At 41.5% G+C, this 19,415-nt stretch overlaps 1 protein-coding gene across 1 annotated transcript in view; it reads left to right on the forward strand.

Annotated features, from left to right (window-relative positions):
- Dcbld1 (discoidin, CUB and LCCL domain containing 1) overlaps positions 1–19,415 on the forward strand; it is a 63,828-nt gene that overhangs the window by 41,929 nt on the left and 2,484 nt on the right. Inside the window, exons 8-12 of the mRNA XM_042694950.1 lie at positions 6,529–6,662; positions 10,749–10,789; positions 15,519–15,606; positions 16,897–16,946; positions 19,068–19,187. Of these exons, the coding sequence (XP_042550884.1) occupies positions 6,529–6,662; positions 10,749–10,789; positions 15,519–15,606; positions 16,897–16,946; positions 19,068–19,187 (433 nt within the window). The remainder of the gene's footprint in view (positions 1–6,528; positions 6,663–10,748; positions 10,790–15,518; positions 15,607–16,896; positions 16,947–19,067; positions 19,188–19,415) is intronic.

Here is a 19,415-nt window from a genome sequence, read left to right on the forward strand (position 1 = left end):
TTGGGGGACATTTCAGATCCACACTTAGCATCCATCTACTACCAGAGGTTGTAAGGTTGTGCTCTTTTTGTTACTAATTTAACATCCCAGTTATTTTTGTTACAGAGCTAAGGATTACATCACCAAATAATACATCATTTCTGGGCCCATCAACTGTCTCCTTTACATTTCACCCTTCCCTCTTATACTCCAAGCTTTATGCATGATAAATGCATAATATACATACTAAATAAAATACCTTTGTTTCCAAATAAAAAATAAATTATTAGAAAGTACTTTTTTTAAATTTTTAATAATTCAAGACAATTCCTATAAACCAGGCTGTCAATCTAACTATTTTAAATAATAATGTAGATAGAAATCTACAGAAGGGGAAATGTTATAGACATGTATCTTCATGCAAGAAGAAAATCGTCTATAACATTTAGAGAAAAAAGCTTGAATTTTTTTTGAGCACATTCTGATTTTTGAGAATAGCAGATTTTTGTTGTTACTTGGTTTGCATTGCATGTATTGATTGATTGATTGATTGATGCATGCATGCATGCATGTATGCCAGTTCTGGGCTTGAACTCAAGGCCTGGGCACTGTCCTGGAGCTTTTGTACTCAAGACTAGCACACTACCACTTGAGCCACAGCTCCATGTCTAGCTTTTTGGGGATGGTTAGTTGGACAGAATAGTGCCAGGGACTTGCCTGTTCTGGCTGGCTTCAAACCATGATCTTCAGATCTCAGCCTCCTCCCTGAGTATCTAGGATTGCAGGTGTGACTCATTTCTCTTATAAATTATTTGAATGTACTACTTTAGTGTTAAGATTTACTGGGCACAGCTATTTTTAAATGACTCCAAAAAATTAACTGAGAGGGGTAAAATGTTGAAATGGCTTATTTTTCTAGCAATAGAAAGTTTGTATTATTTTCATTCTCTATGCAATAACCTTAAGAATTAACTACAATAAGAGAAATGGTATAGTTTTTGTTCTTCCTGCAGATATGTATTTTGCTGCCTTCTGGCATGAATGTCCTTCTTTAGAGAAGCAAATTAATGGTTTCCTAGCTGGTAGAGCTGAGTACTTGATCCACAAATGCTAGAAAGCAGGTTCCTATTTGACTCACCAACTGGTTTGGTTTATCTGGAAGAAAATTTATAATTTGAAAGATAATCCTTTCTAGCCATTTGATTAGTGCCTTTCTTGCATTTGTTTATCTTCTGAGTATATTCAATATTTCTGGCTGCATAATAATATTACATAAACTTAAGACTTAAACACTGCACATACTTATTTTCTCTTCTTTCTGTGAATCAGGAGTCTGGCCATGACTTATCTGAGTTCAAACTTCATGGTTTCATATGGGTGCACCTTGTATCAGCTGAGGCTACAGACTCAGCTCCACTAGGGATAGTATGCTTCTAAGCTTGTATGGTGTTCACAGCTTTTACTAATTGAGGGTCATTGAACTGAAGGCCTCGGTTTTCTTCTTGGGTTTTGATTGAAGCTTCATGTGCCTCCTTGCCAACACAGCAAACTGCTTCTTTAAAGCCAGCAGGGTAAAATGACTAACAGAAGAGTTTCCTAGTAAGAAATTGATCTTACATAGTGTTTCCACAAGAGTGGTATTCTACCTCCTTTGCCATATTCTACCGGTTAGAAGAAAGTTGCAATTATGCCTACACTCAGAGAATTCTAGAAGGGGACTACCAGGAGGTAGGCATCATGGAGTTGTCTTGGACTGTGCTTGGTGGCATGTTCACTGTGGGAAATACATTCTCTTACAGACAAGTCTCTTCTGGAAAGGTCTTTTCAAAACCAAAGCATATGTTGTAGTTAAAGTGACAGAATCTGTAACACTAATGACTAGCGAAGTTATTGATGTAGCAGATGCTATGTCTTAAAGACTTACTGTAGGAAAACCCTTTGTATGGTTCCTTCTAGGTGGTTCCAAAAGGCAAAACCAGGATCAATGGGTAAATTACAGGAAGCCAGTTTTCATATAGGGAACCACTGAACAGTGCAAAGCAGATAAAATGCTTGTAGAAAGAGAGTTGGATGTTACAGCCATTTGTTGGTATGTAGGAAGGGTTCAATGGGATGGAGACAGGTGATCTATGAGGAACAGTGAGTGGGGAACACTCATGGACATTTTTGAAGTCCAAAGACTCTGGATTTACCGCTTGGGGTGAGGAATTCTGGCTTTTGTACTGACACATATTTTCAGTGCAGTCAGGGCCTGTCCTTTACATCTGCCTCATCTACTTGCAGAACAGTCCAGATATTTTAGAACAAGAGGAATTTTCTTGAAGAAGATTCTAAACAATGCTCTGATTCTGGGATAATTTGATCTAGGAAGTCATTTTTTAGCCTTTCTTACGCAAATCTGACTATCTTTCATGATGAAGTACCCTCAGAAATGCTTAATGTAGACACTGTTGGTGGCTCACCCTATAATCCTAGCTACTCAGAAGGCTGAGATCTTAGGATCTCAGGCTTGAAGCTAGCTTGGGCAGGAACATCTATGAGATTCTTATTTCCACATAAGCACCAAAAAAGCCAGACATGGCGCTGTAGCTCATGTGGCAGAGTGCTAACCTTGAGCAAAAGAAGCTCAAGGACAATGCCCAGGGCTCAGAGAGAGGGGGAGGGGGAGAAGGAAGAGAGGGAGAAAGGAAGGAAGGAAGGAAGAAAAGAAGGAAGGAAAGAAGGAAGGGAGAGAGGGCATGTAGATTACATCACTAGTCTGCAGCTGCCTGTTCTATCTATGCAAGTGTGCTCCTCTATGGCCCTGGTGCATTCCCTTGCCTGAAGAATTATTCACTTAAAAAAAAAGAGAATTATTCACTTAAATTACTTTATTTGAATTAACTTTTAAGGGCAAATCATTAACATAGGTGAGTGATGTGGCTAGTCTCACATTTGAGTGAGACTTAGAGCTCAAAATTAGCTAGAAAATCAGGGTATAAATTATGCCAATGTTCAAAGGGATTTTTAAAAATTCAGGTTTAATGAAGATGACTTTTTAAAATTGATACAAAAAAGCACCATACTTAAGCAGCTATTTACTTTGCTTAAGTTGGAATGGTAAGGAAAATAATTTAAGGAAATAATTCTGGGAAAGGCTAGTAATTTTGTCATAATGATATACTAGGCACATCTGGTAGCCATTCTCTTGGAGATGTATCCTGTGGTCTACAGTCAACACTGGAAAATGTAGCTCCAATTAAGTACATTCCTTCAGACGGTATATATTCCATTGGATTCCTGCAGTACTGAGTACTGTGAGGAATGAGAATATCTGTAGGCTAATGATGGGATAAGTCCTATTGCTGGTAAGCTGCAATGAAGACCATCCCACCCAGCCAGAATTCTGAATAACTCATGAGCCTAGGGAGAGTGGGAATGGCGTCTCAGTAAACAACTAGACTAGTTTGTTTCCAGTTTGGAGATGAGAGAGGAAGATGGGACTAAACAAACCATATTAAAAGTACATTGGGAAGGGCTGTGTGCAGCTCAGGAATAAAGCCCTTGCTCAGCCTGCAGCGGGCCCAATCCCCTGCACCATAAAAACCAATAAAGCTACTCTGGGAACCCCTTAGAATCACAAGGTGACAAATCTTGTTACTGTCTAAATGAATTGGGAAACCAAGCAAGAGCAGAGAAAATACTTCTGTTTTCTTTCTCAAAATCTAAACCAGTGGAGAGAAAGTGACTTTTTTGTTTTTGTTTTTTAAAATTTGTTTGTTTGCTTTTTTGTTTTGCAGTGCTGGGAGTTTCACTTAGGGCCTTAAGCATGCTAGGCACGTGGTCTACACTGAACTGCATCTGCAAACAAGAAATTTTTATTTATGCATTCATGCATGCATGCTAGTGCTGGGCTTGAATTCAGGACTTGGCACTGTTCCTGAGCCTCTTTGTGCTCAAAGCCAGTGTTCTACCACTTGAGCCACAGCACCACTTCTGGCTTTTTCTGAGTAATTTTTTGGAGCTAAGAGTCTCATGGACTTTCCTGCCCAGGCTGGCTCTGAACCATGATCATCAGATCTCAGACTCTTTAGTAGGTAGGATTGCAGACATGAGCCACTGGTGCCCCGCTTCAAGAAAGAGTTTATATATTTATTTATTTTGTTGGCCGTGGGGCTTGAACTCTTGGCCTGGGTGCTGTCCCTCAGCTCTTCAGCTCACTCTACCTTTTGAGCCACAGTGCCATTTCTGGTTTTTTGGTGGTTTATTGGAGATATGAGTCTCACAGACTTTCCTGCCCAGGCTGGCTTTGAACCTTGATCCTCAGATCTCAGCCTCCTAAGTAGCTAGGATTACAGGCATGAGCCACCAGCGCCTGGCTCAAGAAAGATTTTTAATGTAAGCAAATTCGGGCTGGGATGGTGGAAAGGCAAGCTGCTTTGTTTATTAAGGAATATTACCCTTTCTTTCATTCTGCTTCTGTTCTTTTTGTTTCCAAAGCCAGGTACAGCAATCTCCGCATCCATGTCTCAGCCCCCTCAGATTTCTTTTCTTTCATGAAGTCTTTTTTGCTTATGAGAGACGTTATTGAAAAATAGTCTTCCTTTGAAAAGCCTAGTCTAACTTGGGGAATATGAAATCTCCAAATTGAAGATCACAGAAGTTCTTAATTTCATTGCAAGTATACTAGTTAAATCTTTTGTCTTATCCCTTTGTTAATACTGTAACTGAAATCTGAGGGAATGTTTCAGCAGTGTCATGTAAATGAACACCAAGAGAATTCCTATATCTCATGAAACACACATTTCTTAAAATGTTTGTCTTGTTTTGATATTAGCTATCAGGGAGAAGCAGAGCAAAGCTGCCGTTTTTTAGAAGAACATCTTAGTCATTTAGTCTTAGACCTATCTGCCTTCTCACTGTACCATTCAGGTCTGACCTCCAGTACCTACAGCCTGGGTACCCCACAGAAGAGCTCCATTGTTCTTGCAGCTGTACTTCCCATCCAAGCCAATTTTATGCCCACAACTTCATGTTCATTGCAGCCAGTCAGTTGTTGCTGCTTGATTTGCCAGAACAGCCAGCAGCCAGCTGAAGCCGTTGAGCCATAAGGGAATAGGGGAGCAGGAAGTAGGAAAAGGAATTCAGAGAATTACATAAGCTGGAAACTGTGATTTGCTCCTTAGTTCTCAAAGATGTGCACTAAGTTTGCAGTTCCATTTAGTCTTCTGTGGCTGTTGTTACCAGTTTTGTTTTGATGCCTTGCTAAATCTCTGAATTAACAAAGGAAGCTGTAATGTGGAAAGTTCACCATCTCAAACAATACTTAATACATGTATCTGGTAGCCAAGCTAAGAAACTAGATTTGTTATATTTTTCTGCACCAAACCTTGGTGGCTTGAAGTAGCCACCATTTTATTTACTGATAATTTTGGGAATGTACAATGTGGGCTGATAGGTTCTTCTGCCCCATTTGCCTGGAATTGCTTCTGCAGGTGCCCATACATGCAAATCAACCAGAGTCAGCCTAAAGTCACTTTAAGGATAGGTAATGGTGGCTTGTGCCTGTAATTCTAGCTACTTATGAGGTTGAGATCTGAGGATTGTGGTTTGAAGCCAGCCTGAGCAGAAAAGTCTGAGAAACTCTTATCTCTTTTTAACCAGAAAAATTCCAGAAGTAGCCCTGTGGCTCAAGAGTAGAGTGCCAGCCTTGAGTAAATAAACTAAAGGATAGTACTCAGGCTCTGATTTCAAGCCCCAATATTGGCACTAAACCAAAAAATAAACAAGGCAGCTTCAGTCACATTGTGGCAGAAGCAGGGTCACATTATTTGAGCAGAAAGTGTAAGTTCAGAGTGGGTGGGATGATTATACAAGGTGTGAAAACTGGGGTATTATTTATTGGTGGAAGACATTATTATACCAGACAGTTGAAAATGGAAAATTCTGACTGTTTTGAATGTGCTTTTTTTAAGCTTTTTTTTTTTTTTCTTTTTCAGAGCTAAGGACCAAACATAGGGCTTTGCACTTGCCAGGCAAGTGCTCTTCCTCTGAGCTAAACCTCCAACCTCTTACATGTGTTTTGTTTTTTTTTTTTTTTTTTTTGTCCAGTCGTGGGCCTGAACTCTGGGCCTGGACGCTGTCCCTCAGCTCTTCAGCTCAAGGCTAGCGCTCTACCACTTGAGCCACAGCACCACTTCCAGCTTTTTTTCTTTTTGCTTATGTGGTGCTGAGGAATCGAACCCAGGGCCTCAAGCATGCAAGGCAAGCACTCTACCACTGAGCCACCTTCCCAGCCCTTACATGTGCTTTTTTTTTTTTTTTTTGGGTCCGGTTGTGGGGCCTCAACTCTGGGCCTGGGCACTGTCCCTCAGCTCTTCAGCTCAAGGCTAGCGCTCTACCACGTGAGCCACAGCGCCATTTCCGGCTTTTTTCTTTTTGCTTATGTGGTGCTGAGGAATCGAACCCAGGGCCTTGAGCATGCAAGGCAAGCGTTCTACCACTGAGCCACCTTCCCAGCCCCTTACATGTGCTTTTGAATAAGCTTCAAATGATGATGTTGTGTTTCAGACCTCTTTACTCTGCAAAGCTGCCATCCACGCCGGAATTATCAGAGATGAACTGGGAGGCCAGATCAGCATACTACAGAGCAAAGGGCTAAGTCGTTATGAAGGAATACTCGCCAATGGTGTGCTTTCCAGGCAGTAAGTACTTTGCTTTTTTTTTTTCTAAAAGTAGTCATTAGCACTGAGGAGTCACTAGCACTGATGGCAGTTTTGAAGGGATAGCAGGGATATGATAATGAGGTTTGTCCACTGAGAAAAATATGTGTGAGGGCTTAGGTGGATCTATCGTCTTTATATGGAAGGGAAATGTACAGTAAAAAAGCTCACCAATGCTGGTGCTGGTGGCTCATAGCTGGTATCCTAGCTACTCAGGATGTAGAGTTCTGAGGATTGTGGTTCAAAACCAATCCAGGAAAGAAAGTCTATGAAACCATTATCTCTAATGAACTGTCCCCCACCCCCCAAAAAAGCCAAAAGTGGAGCTATAGCCTTGAGCAAAAAAAAAAACTCAGGTACAGCACCCAAGGCTGGTGCTGGAACACACACACACACACACACACACACACACACACACACACACACTCTCTCTCATTCACCAATGATGCTGACAAGCAAATGAAATGGTAACTATCTAAAGCTGCAAGTTGGAGGATATATCCGCTCTCAGGTGTCAGGGAATAAAGGTGTATTCCCTCTTGGTTATCACCAGTTTTTTGTTTTTTTTTACCTAATTTAGATACTGAAGGAGACCAAGAAGTGAAATGAATTCTTATAGCACCATTGAGCTGCAAAGAAGGTTCCTAGAGACAGTCTTATTGTTACATAATGGTGAAAAAAAAGGAAGTTTTAAAAAAAGATGGCTTTTGTTAAAGTTGTAGCTTCTCGTTGTACGTAATTTAAAAAAAAGGTAAGCTTTGTATCTTTTCAGCTTTTAGAATCTATAAGTCCAAACAGAGCTTGTTTAGAAGTGAGTATAGGCTGCTATGTGGTGCGCATGCCCACATGTGTGAAAGGGTGCGCAGCTCCGAATGGTCTGGAGGAAGGAAGCTCCCTACGATGGAGGACTAGTGAGGGAAAGGGGCTCCGTGAGCCTCCGGATTTCCCTGCCACCCCTGTTCTGTCTGCCTCTTGAAACATCTTCCTGTACTGCAACTGTGTTTTTAACAAGTTTCCACATGCTTTTGGACTTTAGAATAAGGCACAAGGACAGAGGCCATATATAGGAAAAATAAGTTAGGACCACTTTGTGTGTGTGTGTGTGTGTGTGTGTGTGTGTGTGTGTGTGTGTGTGTGTGTACCTGTCCTGAGTCTTGAACTCAGGGCATGGGCGCCGTCTCTGAGCTTTTGTGTTCAAGGCCACAGGAACCACAGCTCCATTTCTGGCATTTTGGGCAGTTTAATTGGAGATAATAATCTTCCAGACTTTCCTGCTTGGGCTGGCCTTGAACCACAGTCCTCAGATCTTAGCCTCCTGAGTAGCTAGGATTATAAGCAAGGGCTACCAGCATCTGGTTAGGATTGACTTTGGGCTTTAAATATCTTGCCTGTGTTTGTGTGTGTATATATATGTGTATACATATATATATGTGAATACTATTGTAAGATAATAAGATAAAAAGCTTAACCTATACTGCCTAGATTTATTTCATTTTTGAAGAAAAATAGTTAAAATTGTTGACTATAAAAGTAGATTTTGTTATTTGAACTATTTCTGCATTAACTGGACTTAATGCATGTATGTAACTTCTGTGTGGTGTGAAGTTAAATTTCTGTGCCAAAAACAATACAAAAATGATGTCATTAATGAATAAGAAAAAGGGTACCCACATGTAGCACATCATTTTTTGAGCTAATTGTGGTTGTTTTGGTGGGAGTCGATAGAAAGTTCAGGATCATCTCGGGGTTCCTTCTCCTGTCTAGTTCTGTGAGTTGGCAGTGACTTTATATCCCATCTCTTCTGTACATTTAGATTCCCAACTCTTTTGGGAGTTGTTGTGTTTATCTGTGTTGTTTTGCTGTTGGGAAGCTGCCTTGCACGCGGTCATTGAACTTCTGTTCCCACACACGATTGTTTGGCATCCAGGAAAAAACAGAGAAGGAAGCACTGCAGCTGGAGAAGAAGGGGTTCCCAAAGTAAACATACAGGGCTCTTCTGGGATTCATCCAGGGGCAGGCGGCTTCCTTGACTTAAGAAGACCAGAATGGAATCAGGAAAAAGGGCTGACCTCATACAGAGGATGAGGACTCTAGCCTCCGAAGGGAGAGCCTTTCTTTGTGTGTTTCCCTTGGGTTTTTCTGGATTGCTTCTCTGGCCCTCTGAATGGTTTCTTGGTCCTCTAACCTGATTGAATTCACTCACCCCAACGAGGGAATGCCTAAGATGCCTCTTGCTCTCTCCAGGTGTTTTCATTTTTCAGAAAGGAGGCTTATTTCCTATTGCAGCAAGTGGTCACAGGTCAGTCGAAATGGGAAAACATCCCAGGTGATAATGAAGGAAAGCCAAGACAGAGAGATTGCAAGAGAACCTCCACTGGTGTGGTCTTCAGAGTCATCCTTTCCATACTTCACCTTTTTGGTCAATACTAAAAAGTAAAAGTGAACATTTCAATAGCAGTGCAAGTGAGCATGGGCTCTTCGGGTTGCCTGTGGAATTGTTTGGCTTTTTTTTTTTGTTGGTCATGGGGCCTGAACTTGGCCTGGGCGCTGTCCCTCAGCTCTTCAGCTCCAGGCTAGCGCTCTACCACTTGAGCCACAGCGCCACTTCCAGCTTTTTCTGCTTATGTGGTACTGAGGAATCGAACCCAGGGCCTTATGCATTCACTCTACCACTCTAGCACTTCCCAGCCCTGGTTTGGCTTAATTTGGGCCTTGTTTCCAGTGTAATCATTACTGTCAGAACATTAGAGAAGAACGAAAAATAAAAAACAGATAACACAGAGGCTCTACCAAAAACATAACTTTATTCCCAATAATGTCCCACCCTTTAGGGTTCTGAGAGCGAGGCCCCTGTCCAACAGAGTGCTGACTGTTAAATTTGGCAAATCTCATAGCCATATGGACCTGTTTTCTCACCTGAGAAATGATTGGCCTCTGTGTTCTATTCAGTGCAGACATTAGGACAGAACCTTTGTGCAGAACCCAGGGATGGAGAGACTTAGACTGAAAGTAGATGAAGAAAGTGAAAGCGAAAAGCTATTCCAGAGTTTTACTTCCTGGCACTCCTCAAATGCACTTGAATAAATTACTTTTGAGTTCTTGGTGGATTTTATGATTTAGTGCTAACCCCCTCCCCCACCGTTATCCCTTGTGTGTGTGTGTATGTTGACTTATAATGCCTAGGATGGAAAATAGTATACATAAGAGATTACTCCTATCTATATTATAGTGAGAAGTCCACAACATTCACGCTTTCTACATATTTTTCACAATATTTGCTTGATGAGGGATGTTGGGCCTTAGGATTTATCTCCAACAAAGGAGGCAACTGCGGGCTTGAGAGATAAACTCCACTGTGAGAGAAAGATGTAGAACCTCAAGTCAGAACTCCAGGGGTCCATGCCAGGTGGGAGAACTGGGGGCCTGACCCCGCCAGATCAGTGAGCGGCACTGAGCTCTCTCCTGATGTGGCCTTCTTACCCAGAAGCAGCAGCTGGCTTGTGCCTGGCTGCTGACTTGCCAGTATAGGCGAGAGGGCGGCTGTGGAGAGAGAGGCACGGTTGGGGTTGTCTCTAGAGCAACAATGCTCAGCAGGGCAACTTTGAGAGTTCTGTAGAGCAAGCAACTGGAAATGACCTGCGCATCTTTCCTGAAGCGGCTGGGCTACTTTGTTTCTCTCAGAGGCCCTTGCTGGTGGGCGGCGAGAGGGAGGCTCTCCGGTGGCTGCTGAAGGCCAGGGCAACTGCAGTGCAGCATCCCTTCTGCCTGTCGCCTTGTATTCATGAAATGGGATTTAGAGTCGCTCTGAGACTGTCCATCCGTGTGTCCTTTCTCAGCACATGTGACATAATAGAAGCAGCACAAGGGTTTGATTCAAAAGCAGTGTCACCTGTATGAATTTAGGAAACCTGCTCATCTTTCACAAGCCAGAGTTTTCTGATGCAGGCAATAGCAGTTGAGCCAGCAGAGTGCCGCGGGGGCTGCGTGAAGCCGTGGCACGAGGCACCTGCATTCGTCCTTAGGATCTGATGATGTGACTCACTCCTCATGTCTGTCTTTTTGTTTCAGTGGCTCCCTGTCAGAAAGGCGCTTTCTGTTTGCCTCCAATGGTAAGGACCATGCTGCTTTTCTTAAGAGAATTTGATCATTTAACATTCCTCGGTGGTAATGAGGCAGGGATGGTGGTGCACCTCTTTAATCCTAGCACTTGGGAGGCAGAAGTAGGAGGATCAAAGGCATAATCACAGCCAGACTGGGATAGTTAGTGAGATGCAGTCAAAACAAAAACAAAATAAACAAAATAAAATTCTTCACTATGAGTTCATTCCTGGGTATCCCACACACAGATTAAATAGTTGGAATAAATTCTTTTCTCTAGGTTACATGGTTCCAAATTTTGTTTGCCTGAAGAATTTAAAAGACAATAAGCCTCATTAGCATTAAGCAGAAGTTTGTTTGTTTTTTTTTTGTCGGTCTTGGGGCTTGAACTCTGGGCCTGGGAGCTGTCCCGCAGCTCTTCAGCTCAAGGCAGGCGCTCTACCACTTGAGCTACAGCGCCACTTCCAGTTTTTCTGGTGGTTTATTGGAGATAGGAGTCTCACTGTCTTTCCTACTTGGGCTGGCTTTGAACTGCCATCCTCGGATCTCAGCCTCCTGAGTAGCTAGGATTACAGGCGTGAGCCACCAGCGCCCGGCTAGAAGTTTGTTTTTTTAAATTTAACCTCTTTCAGGATTCTTCCAAAAAGAATGACAAATATATATGAAAATGTGGCAGTCAAAGCCATTATTTGGTATGCTAAATGCTAATTTAAAAGAGAAGAAAATGAAAAGTAAAATAAGAGAAGAAGCTTTCAAATTTTACCAAATGTGCCAGGTGCCAGTGACTATGCTTGTAATCTTAGCTACTCAGGAAGCTAAGATCTAAGGATCATGATTTGCAGCCAGTCTGGAAGAAAAGTCTGTGAGATTCTTATCTTCAACTAACAAAAAAAAAAAAAACAGAAGTAGAGCTTTGACTGAAGTGATAGAAAAAACAGAAGTAGAGCTTTGACTGAAGTGATAGAGAGCTAGACTTGAGCAAAAAACGCTCAATGGCAGCACTCAGGCCCTACGTTCAAGCCCCAAGACTGGCACACACACACGCACACACACATACACACAAAACACACACACAAATATTACCAACTGATTTGTGGTTATTTTGAGTAAGACAGTTGAACATGATGAGTATAGAAAAATAAAATGCTAATTATTTTAGTTTCTTCCTCATGAAATATACTTCATTTGCATATCCTCTCAACATAATTTTTTAAATTTTTTATTATTATAAGGGTGATATACAGAGGGGTTACAGTTACGTAAATATTTACCTTAAAGTTAATATTTTATGGAGAACAATATGCCTGTTTCTTCTTGGCTCAAGAAGAGATGTATGGCCTTGCTACTTCAGCATTGTTTAAGACATGCTGTTGTTCAGGTCCAGTGCATGCATATTATTAGTACAGTGTACTTATTTTTAGCATCCCTGGTCAAATCTACTTTTCAAGGGTACAGCGAATAGGAATCCCTCTCTAATTCTTCTTAAACAAAGAAGCATTTTGTGTGTGTGTGTGTGTGTGTGTGTGTGTGTGTGTGTGTGTGTGTGTGTGTGTGGCTGGTGTATTGTGTGTGTGTGGTGTATGTGTACTGCTTCTAGAGCTTGAACTCAGGGCCTGTGCACTATACATGAGCTTTTTTGTTCAAGGTTAATGTTCTACCACTTGGGTGATAGCTCTATTTCCAGCTTTTTGGTGTTCAATTGGAGATTTTACTGCCTGGGCTGGCTTTGAACTGTGATTCTCAGATCTCAGCTTCCTGAGTAGCTAGCATTACTGGTATAAGCCATCCATGCCTGACTAAGAAGCATTTTAAGAACCACTGTAGTGTGCTTTAATGTGGGTAACATAGAAAGTTAATAAAGAAAATCTATAAGGGAGACAGAAATGTCATTCTATAGGCAACAGACTTTGATATCTATGAAAAAGAAAAGCAGCACTGTACCACAAGCGAATTAAAATACAAGTATTAATGACAAAAACTAGTAACTAAACATTTGATTTGATATCAGAACAGAGGTAAATCAGCTAAGTATTTTTATTTTTTTTTATTTTTTTAAATTTTATTTTATTTTATTTGAGAACATACTGTACAGAGGGGTTACAATTACATGGGCAGGATAATGCATACATTTCCTACCAAGCATTGCAGCCTCCTCCTTTGTTTACCCTTCACCTCCCTTCCCAGCCTCCCCCCTCCCCCCCACCCAATCATACCCCCCCCCCCCACCGACATTGTAAAGCTGGTTTTGACATGACATTTTGTACTTCTCATTGTTGCAACAGGTCCAGCTAAGTATTTTTATATAAAATGAATTACTTAAGGCAGTACTGTGAGTGAGTCAGCAAACTCTTCAATTCTGGTCATCTCCTTTTGCATATCATTATCACTAATGTGGTTTTCCAACATCCCTTCTCTCTCAGGGAATGATTCATCTGTGCCCCGTGAAATGGTTTCAGAAACTGGTGTTTCAACCGAGAGAGAGAAGATGAGGCAATCACAAAGCCCATCCCCTCGGGAGAAATGCCAACAGATAGACCAGTTTCTGTTTCACAGTTTATAAGAAAAGTATAACTGGTACCCATCTAATTCATCACAGTGCTTCTTAATAGCGCCAACAAAATATATTTTTCTCTGTCATATAAAGAGGGTTGTTGAGAGGTATTTGTACATGCTTACATGTGATCTGACTATAATTATATGATGTAATGCCTTGAGTCGAGAAAGATTGACAGCAAACTTGTATGTGCTTTTAACACTAGAAAAATAGTTGGTGGAAAATAAATTAATAGATCCATGCAATGGAATATTTTACAGCTGCAAAAAATGTGTTACTGGTATAGAAATACCTCTAATATACTAGGAATTAAAAAATAAGCACAGAACCATCTATGTAGACATTTTTGCAAGAGGAGGAAAAGAAAGAATGAACCTATATATTCACTTCAATATCTTTAGAAGACTGTCAAGAAATAAAATCTCGGTTCCTATGAAGGAGAGGGAAAAAAAGGAAGGAAGACATTTCGCTCCATATCTTTTTATACTTTTTGATTTTTAAACATGTAAGTGTGTAATATATCCAAGTAATGTTCAAGTAATGAACACTAAAAGTATATTCTTCTCAGAATAGAAAATATTTTACATATTAAGTTTATAAAATTTGAAAAGATTAGAGAAATATAAATAAAGAAACACAACTCAGCCATAGCTCAGCATCCAAACATGCTCACCATATTCCACTGTGTCCAGTCAGGTGTATTTATCATTCTGGGTTCAAGACAGAAATGGTGGCATCTTACCTACTATATTCTATCCCATCGCACACATTGTCCACTTTGCGTTGTATGATAAGCCTTTTATAATGCTGTTAGGTAGTTGAAAATGCAACTGTTAATATCTTTATACCATGTTTGAAAATCCAGATATAACATTATTTAACTATTCCCTTCCTGTTAGATAATTTAAGTTTGTCAGTTTCCCCAGACTTTTCACTCTTCAATAACATTACTGGCATTTGTCACTTATATAAATTTGTATTCATCTAAATTTCCTTTCTTCCTGTTCATGAACTATATATTTCCGTTTTGTATGTATGTGTGCCAATATTCAGGGCCTCCCTTTTGCTTAGCTTTTGTGCTCATGGCTGGTGCTCTACCACTTGAACCACACCTCCAGTTGTAACTTTTTGCTGGTTAATTGAAGCTAAGTGTCTCAAACTTTTTTTTTTGCCTGAGCTAGCTTTGAATCACAAACACCACCACCACCACCACCCTCAGTTCTCAGGTTCCTATGTAGCTAGGATTACAGGCTTGAGACACCAGTGCCTGCCCCACATACCCACTCTTGATCATTCCTTTATTTTCTTTCCAAGGATCACCAAAAACAAAAAGTGGAAGATCAAGGACTTACTTTTCATAGTTCCTGCAAGCCAGGAGCTTAGAGTAACATCTTTGTAAATGAAAGGGCGGTAGGAAAACCCAGAGTTTTGTGAAGCCAAGTGGAATGCCAGTGCTTCCTGCAGTCCTCAGGCTGCATTTCCCCCCAGACCACAGCTTCTAAACTCTGGTAATTAGAACCTGACAGCTCCCCAATCTTCTGTGTGGACTCAAGTCCAAATTCATCCACCTTTGAGGGAAATTGAAAGCTGTCACCAAGCTAGGAACTCCACACTGAGCCTTCATCTTTTATCTGTCCAAATAATTCCTGGCTGAGTGAGAACTTAAACCAGTGGCTCAAACTTGTGATCCTAGCTACTCTGAAGGCTGAGATCTGAGAATTGCAGTTCAAAGCCAGCCTGGGCAGAAAAGTCCCAGTAAGACTCTTATCTCCAATTAACCCCTCAAGAATTGGAAGTGGAACTCTGGCTTAAATGGTACAGCACTAGCCTTGAGCAAAAAGAGCTCAGGGACAGCACCCAGGCCCTGAATTCAAGCCCCACAACTGACAAAAAAGAAAAAGAAAAGTTCAGAGAAAACAAATGTTAGTCTCTGTGGCGCCAAGGGGAAACAGGAAGAGGACATGGAAAGGATGGACAGGATAGACAGGAAGTTGTATTTCCCTGAACCTAGCCAGGATTCTGAATCCCCTTCTTTTGCTTGTCAATATCAGTAAATGCCTAGCACGTATTCATTTTCCTTGAGCATTAAACGGTGGAAGCCTTCTCAGATCTGTGTTTGGTTTCGGGCCCTCAGTTTTGCTTGTTACTCATTCAGGTTATGACATGCTGGCTCTCCCCTTCTCTAGGATTAAATGTTACAGCTGTGGCCATCCCATTGGTGCTCCTCGTTGCCCTGCTTCTGGCTGGAATGGGCGTCTTTGCTGTCTATAGAAAGTATGTGAGTTTACATTTTTTAATTCCTTCTCTAATTATGTAAGCAATTGTAAACCCAATCACATTTACTCTTCAAATATTCATTTGTAGAAAAGCAGATGACTTCTCTCCAGATAAAATGAAAATTGATATTTTTAAAACAAAGGGAACAGTGATAGAAGAAATTAACCAGTGTTCACTTATAAGCAGTTTTTGTCACTTAGAAGCTTTTACTAAAGGCTTATAGATGAGCACTTGTTGCAGAAGTCCACACCTAGGAACAGACATAGTCTCTCTTCTCTTTCATCCACCTTGGATAGGAAAGCCTGGAGGCCTGGCTTCCAATGCAGTCACCATGGAGCCCAGTCCTTCTGCCTCCCCAAGCCTCAGTTTCCTCAAGTACTAAATAAAGGACTTAAGCATCATGAGGACTGAATCTTTTTCCCAGACCCCAAACCCCACATTCATCGTAACAAAGAATAGGACATGGGTTTAAACAAAAAAAGAAAATTGTTCTCAAGTTTTCCTCTTTTGTATATTTTGAACAGCTTCACAACTTGTATATGTATATGTTAATAAAGTAGAATGAAGAAGTATTTGCCAACATGAGTGAGTGAAAGTTACAAAGTCTCTAGTTTTTGGGGTTTTTTTTTTTTGTTTGTGGGGCTTGAACTCTGGGCCTAGACACTGGCCCTGAGCGCTTCAGCTCTTGAGCAAGCACTCTACCACTTGAGCCACAGCACCACTTCTGGTTTTTCGGTGGTTAATTGGAGATAAGAGTCTAACTTTCCTGCCCAGGCTGGCTTTGAACCGCAATCCTCAGATCTCAGCCTCCTGAGTAGCTAGGATTATAGGTGCGAGCCACCAGCACCCAGCTAAAGTCTCTAGTTTTTAAGCCTCAGTTAAAGCTAAAGCATGCTTAGTGCATTTATGTTAAATGATTTTAGAAGACTCCTACAGTTTTGGAGTATAGAAAATAGAGATGAAATGAGAAACATGACTGTGAATAACTGCTGCTGGATATTATTAGTTGTGTGAATTATTGAGCAAATAGAGTAATGATGCATTGCTTCTTGATAGGAGAATTTTGTGACCTTTATTATAAGACAAATTTATATACATACACATATAATATATATAATATATATACCCATATGTTCCTGACCTAATAAGCTTATGGCAACTACAATCTCATCTAATCCTCACAACAGTCTTATGAGGTAAGTACAGTTATGATTCTCATGTTATGCAAGGAGACAGAGGCAGATGAATTGGCTTGTAAGTACTCACTAGGACTTTTTGTCTTAATAGGAGGAAGAAGAAAGGAAACCCATATATATCTGCTGAGGCTCAGAAAACAGGTTGGTTAAAAACTTCATCTGCAGTTCTGTTCTGTCTTTCAGGAAGTAAGAGACAATATCTGCTGATGGAAAGCACAAGTAGGCTCAGTGGCCAAGTGCTAAACCTAGTATGTGGAAAGCCTTGGGTTTGATTTCCAGTACTGGGGGGAAAAAAGTGAAAGGGCTGGGAAGGCAGCTCAGTGGTAGAGTGCTTGCCTAGCATGCAAGCACTGGGTTTGATTCTTTGTACCACATAAGTAGAAAAAGCTAGAAGTGGTGCTGTGGATCTAGTGGTAGAGTGCTAGCCTTGAGAACCGAGAGGCCCAGGGACATAGCCTAGGCCCTGAATTCCAGCCCCAGGACCAGGGTGGAGTGGGGACCAGTGGAAACGTGATGGGTTTTTCAGTGACACACACTTACACAGCAGTTTCCCTTTCATCTGTGGGGCACGGGTTCAAGATTCTTCCCAGCAGATACTTGAAACTGGATAATACTGAACCCCACATAATGTTTTACCCCCCTAGGCACATATACATAGGTGTTAAAATGAAATTTCTGTACTAAGCACTGAAAAAAATTAATAATGAGCTAGAACAGATATAAAAATCTTCAACTATAATAATCTTGATTAGCATCAGTTGTAATCATCTCATTGAAATTGCTAGTGTCACTAGTCTTATGATTTGGGCTGTTTTTAGTAAAGGTTTATGCAACACCTTGACTGTGATCTGATCATGAAATCTGCCCCTAATTGACCAAAGGGAGGGTAGCATATACCCAGTGGGTATGCTGACCATGTATAGGCAGGACTGCCTGTGCCAGATTTTACCATGCTACTCAAAATAGCATGTACTGTAAAACATGAATTGTTTATTTCTAGAATTCCCCTCCCCTCCCCCCCCCCCCCCCCCCACACACACACACACTTTTTTTTTCCTTTGTTGCAGGGCTTGAACTCTGGGCCTGGGCGCGCCCTGAGCTCTTCAGCTCAAGGCAAGCACTCTACCACTTGAGCAACAGCGCCACTTCTGGTTTTCTGTTGGTTACTTGGAAATAAGAGTCTCAGAGACTTTCCTGCCTGGGCTGGCTTTGAACCATGATCCTTAGATCTCAGCCTCCTGAGTAGCTAGGATTACAGGCATGAGCCACCAGTGCCCAGCTTTGTATTTTAATTTAATATCTTCAGTCATTTCACTTATGTTCAGCATCAGCTTCTTTGTTTATTAGCTTTTGGGGTGGGGGGGAAGGCGCTACTAAGAGTTAGGCCTCCACACTCTCATTAAGGAGAGGTTACAGTAGCCTCCATCAGTAAACTGAATGGAGTCCAAGAACAGGGGATGTAGCTCAGGGGTAGAATATGTGCTTAGGGTGTGCCAGGGCCTGTTTTTGATACCCAGCAGTGCAAATACATAAGTAAACAAACATGAGTGTAGTCCAGTACTGGGGGCTTTTTTTTTTTTTTTTTTTTGCCTGTCATGGGGCTTGAACTCTGGGCCTGGGCTGTCCCTCAGCTCGTCAGCTCAAGGCTAGTGCTCTACCACTTGAGCCGTAGCACCACTTACAGTTTTCTGGTGGTTTATTGGAGATAAGAGTGTCACAGAGTTTCCTGCCCGGGCTGGCTTTGAACTGCAATCCCCAGATCTCAGCCTCCTGAGTAGCTAGGATTACAGGCGTGAGCCACTGGAGCTTGGCTGGGAGCTTCCACCTTTAGACATCTCTCTAGACCACTGTTAACTCATTAGTTGGGCAACCTGTGTCTTAAAGATTCCCTGAAATTTGTGTATGCTCCTGCTTGATCCTCTCCTGATTTTGCCAGGGAATACAGTTGGAGGCCTAAAGGTGCTGACTTAAACCCCATCTGTGGGGTCCTTTCTGGGTCACGAGTGCCACGTCAATGTGGCTTATGGAAGATGGCTCATGGAACAAAACCCTGGGACCTGATGGGTTTGCAAATACATTTTTAAAGGCCAGTGGAAGACACACTAGATGCACCGTTTGTTATTTTGTTATTGGTCGCCGCATGCGCACGTGCACCTAATGAGTTGTGGCTGTGCCTTTATCATTACCCATTGAGGAATATTCATGAAGTGCCTGCATTATATTTATGACATACTGATTTGCTTCCTGTTATTTTTATTCCAGACTGTTGGAAACAGATTAAATATCCATTCGCCAGGCATCAGTCATCGGAGTTTACCATCAGCTATGACAATGAGAAGGAGATGCCACAAAAGTTAGATCTCATCACCAGTGATATGGAAGGTAAGCGCTATATCTTGGGACTACAGGCTGCTTGTGGGAAGGAGAGACAGGAGGAAAACAGGGCTAAAATCCTTCCGTAAAGTACATTCTGCGCAGTTATAAACTGACACTGAGATATTCCTCAATGGCTTCACTCAGCTGAGCCTGTTACACATGCTGACTCATAATGGCATTCATAAATCTTTGCATGGCCCTGAGTACTACTTGTCTCAAGAAACCTTTCATTTA

Source organism: Dipodomys spectabilis, unplaced genomic scaffold (assembly GCF_019054845.1).
Source record: "Dipodomys spectabilis isolate Male_0828 unplaced genomic scaffold, ASM1905484v1 ptg000001l, whole genome shotgun sequence".
Classification (NCBI taxonomy): Eukaryota; Metazoa; Chordata; class Mammalia; order Rodentia; family Heteromyidae; genus Dipodomys; species Dipodomys spectabilis.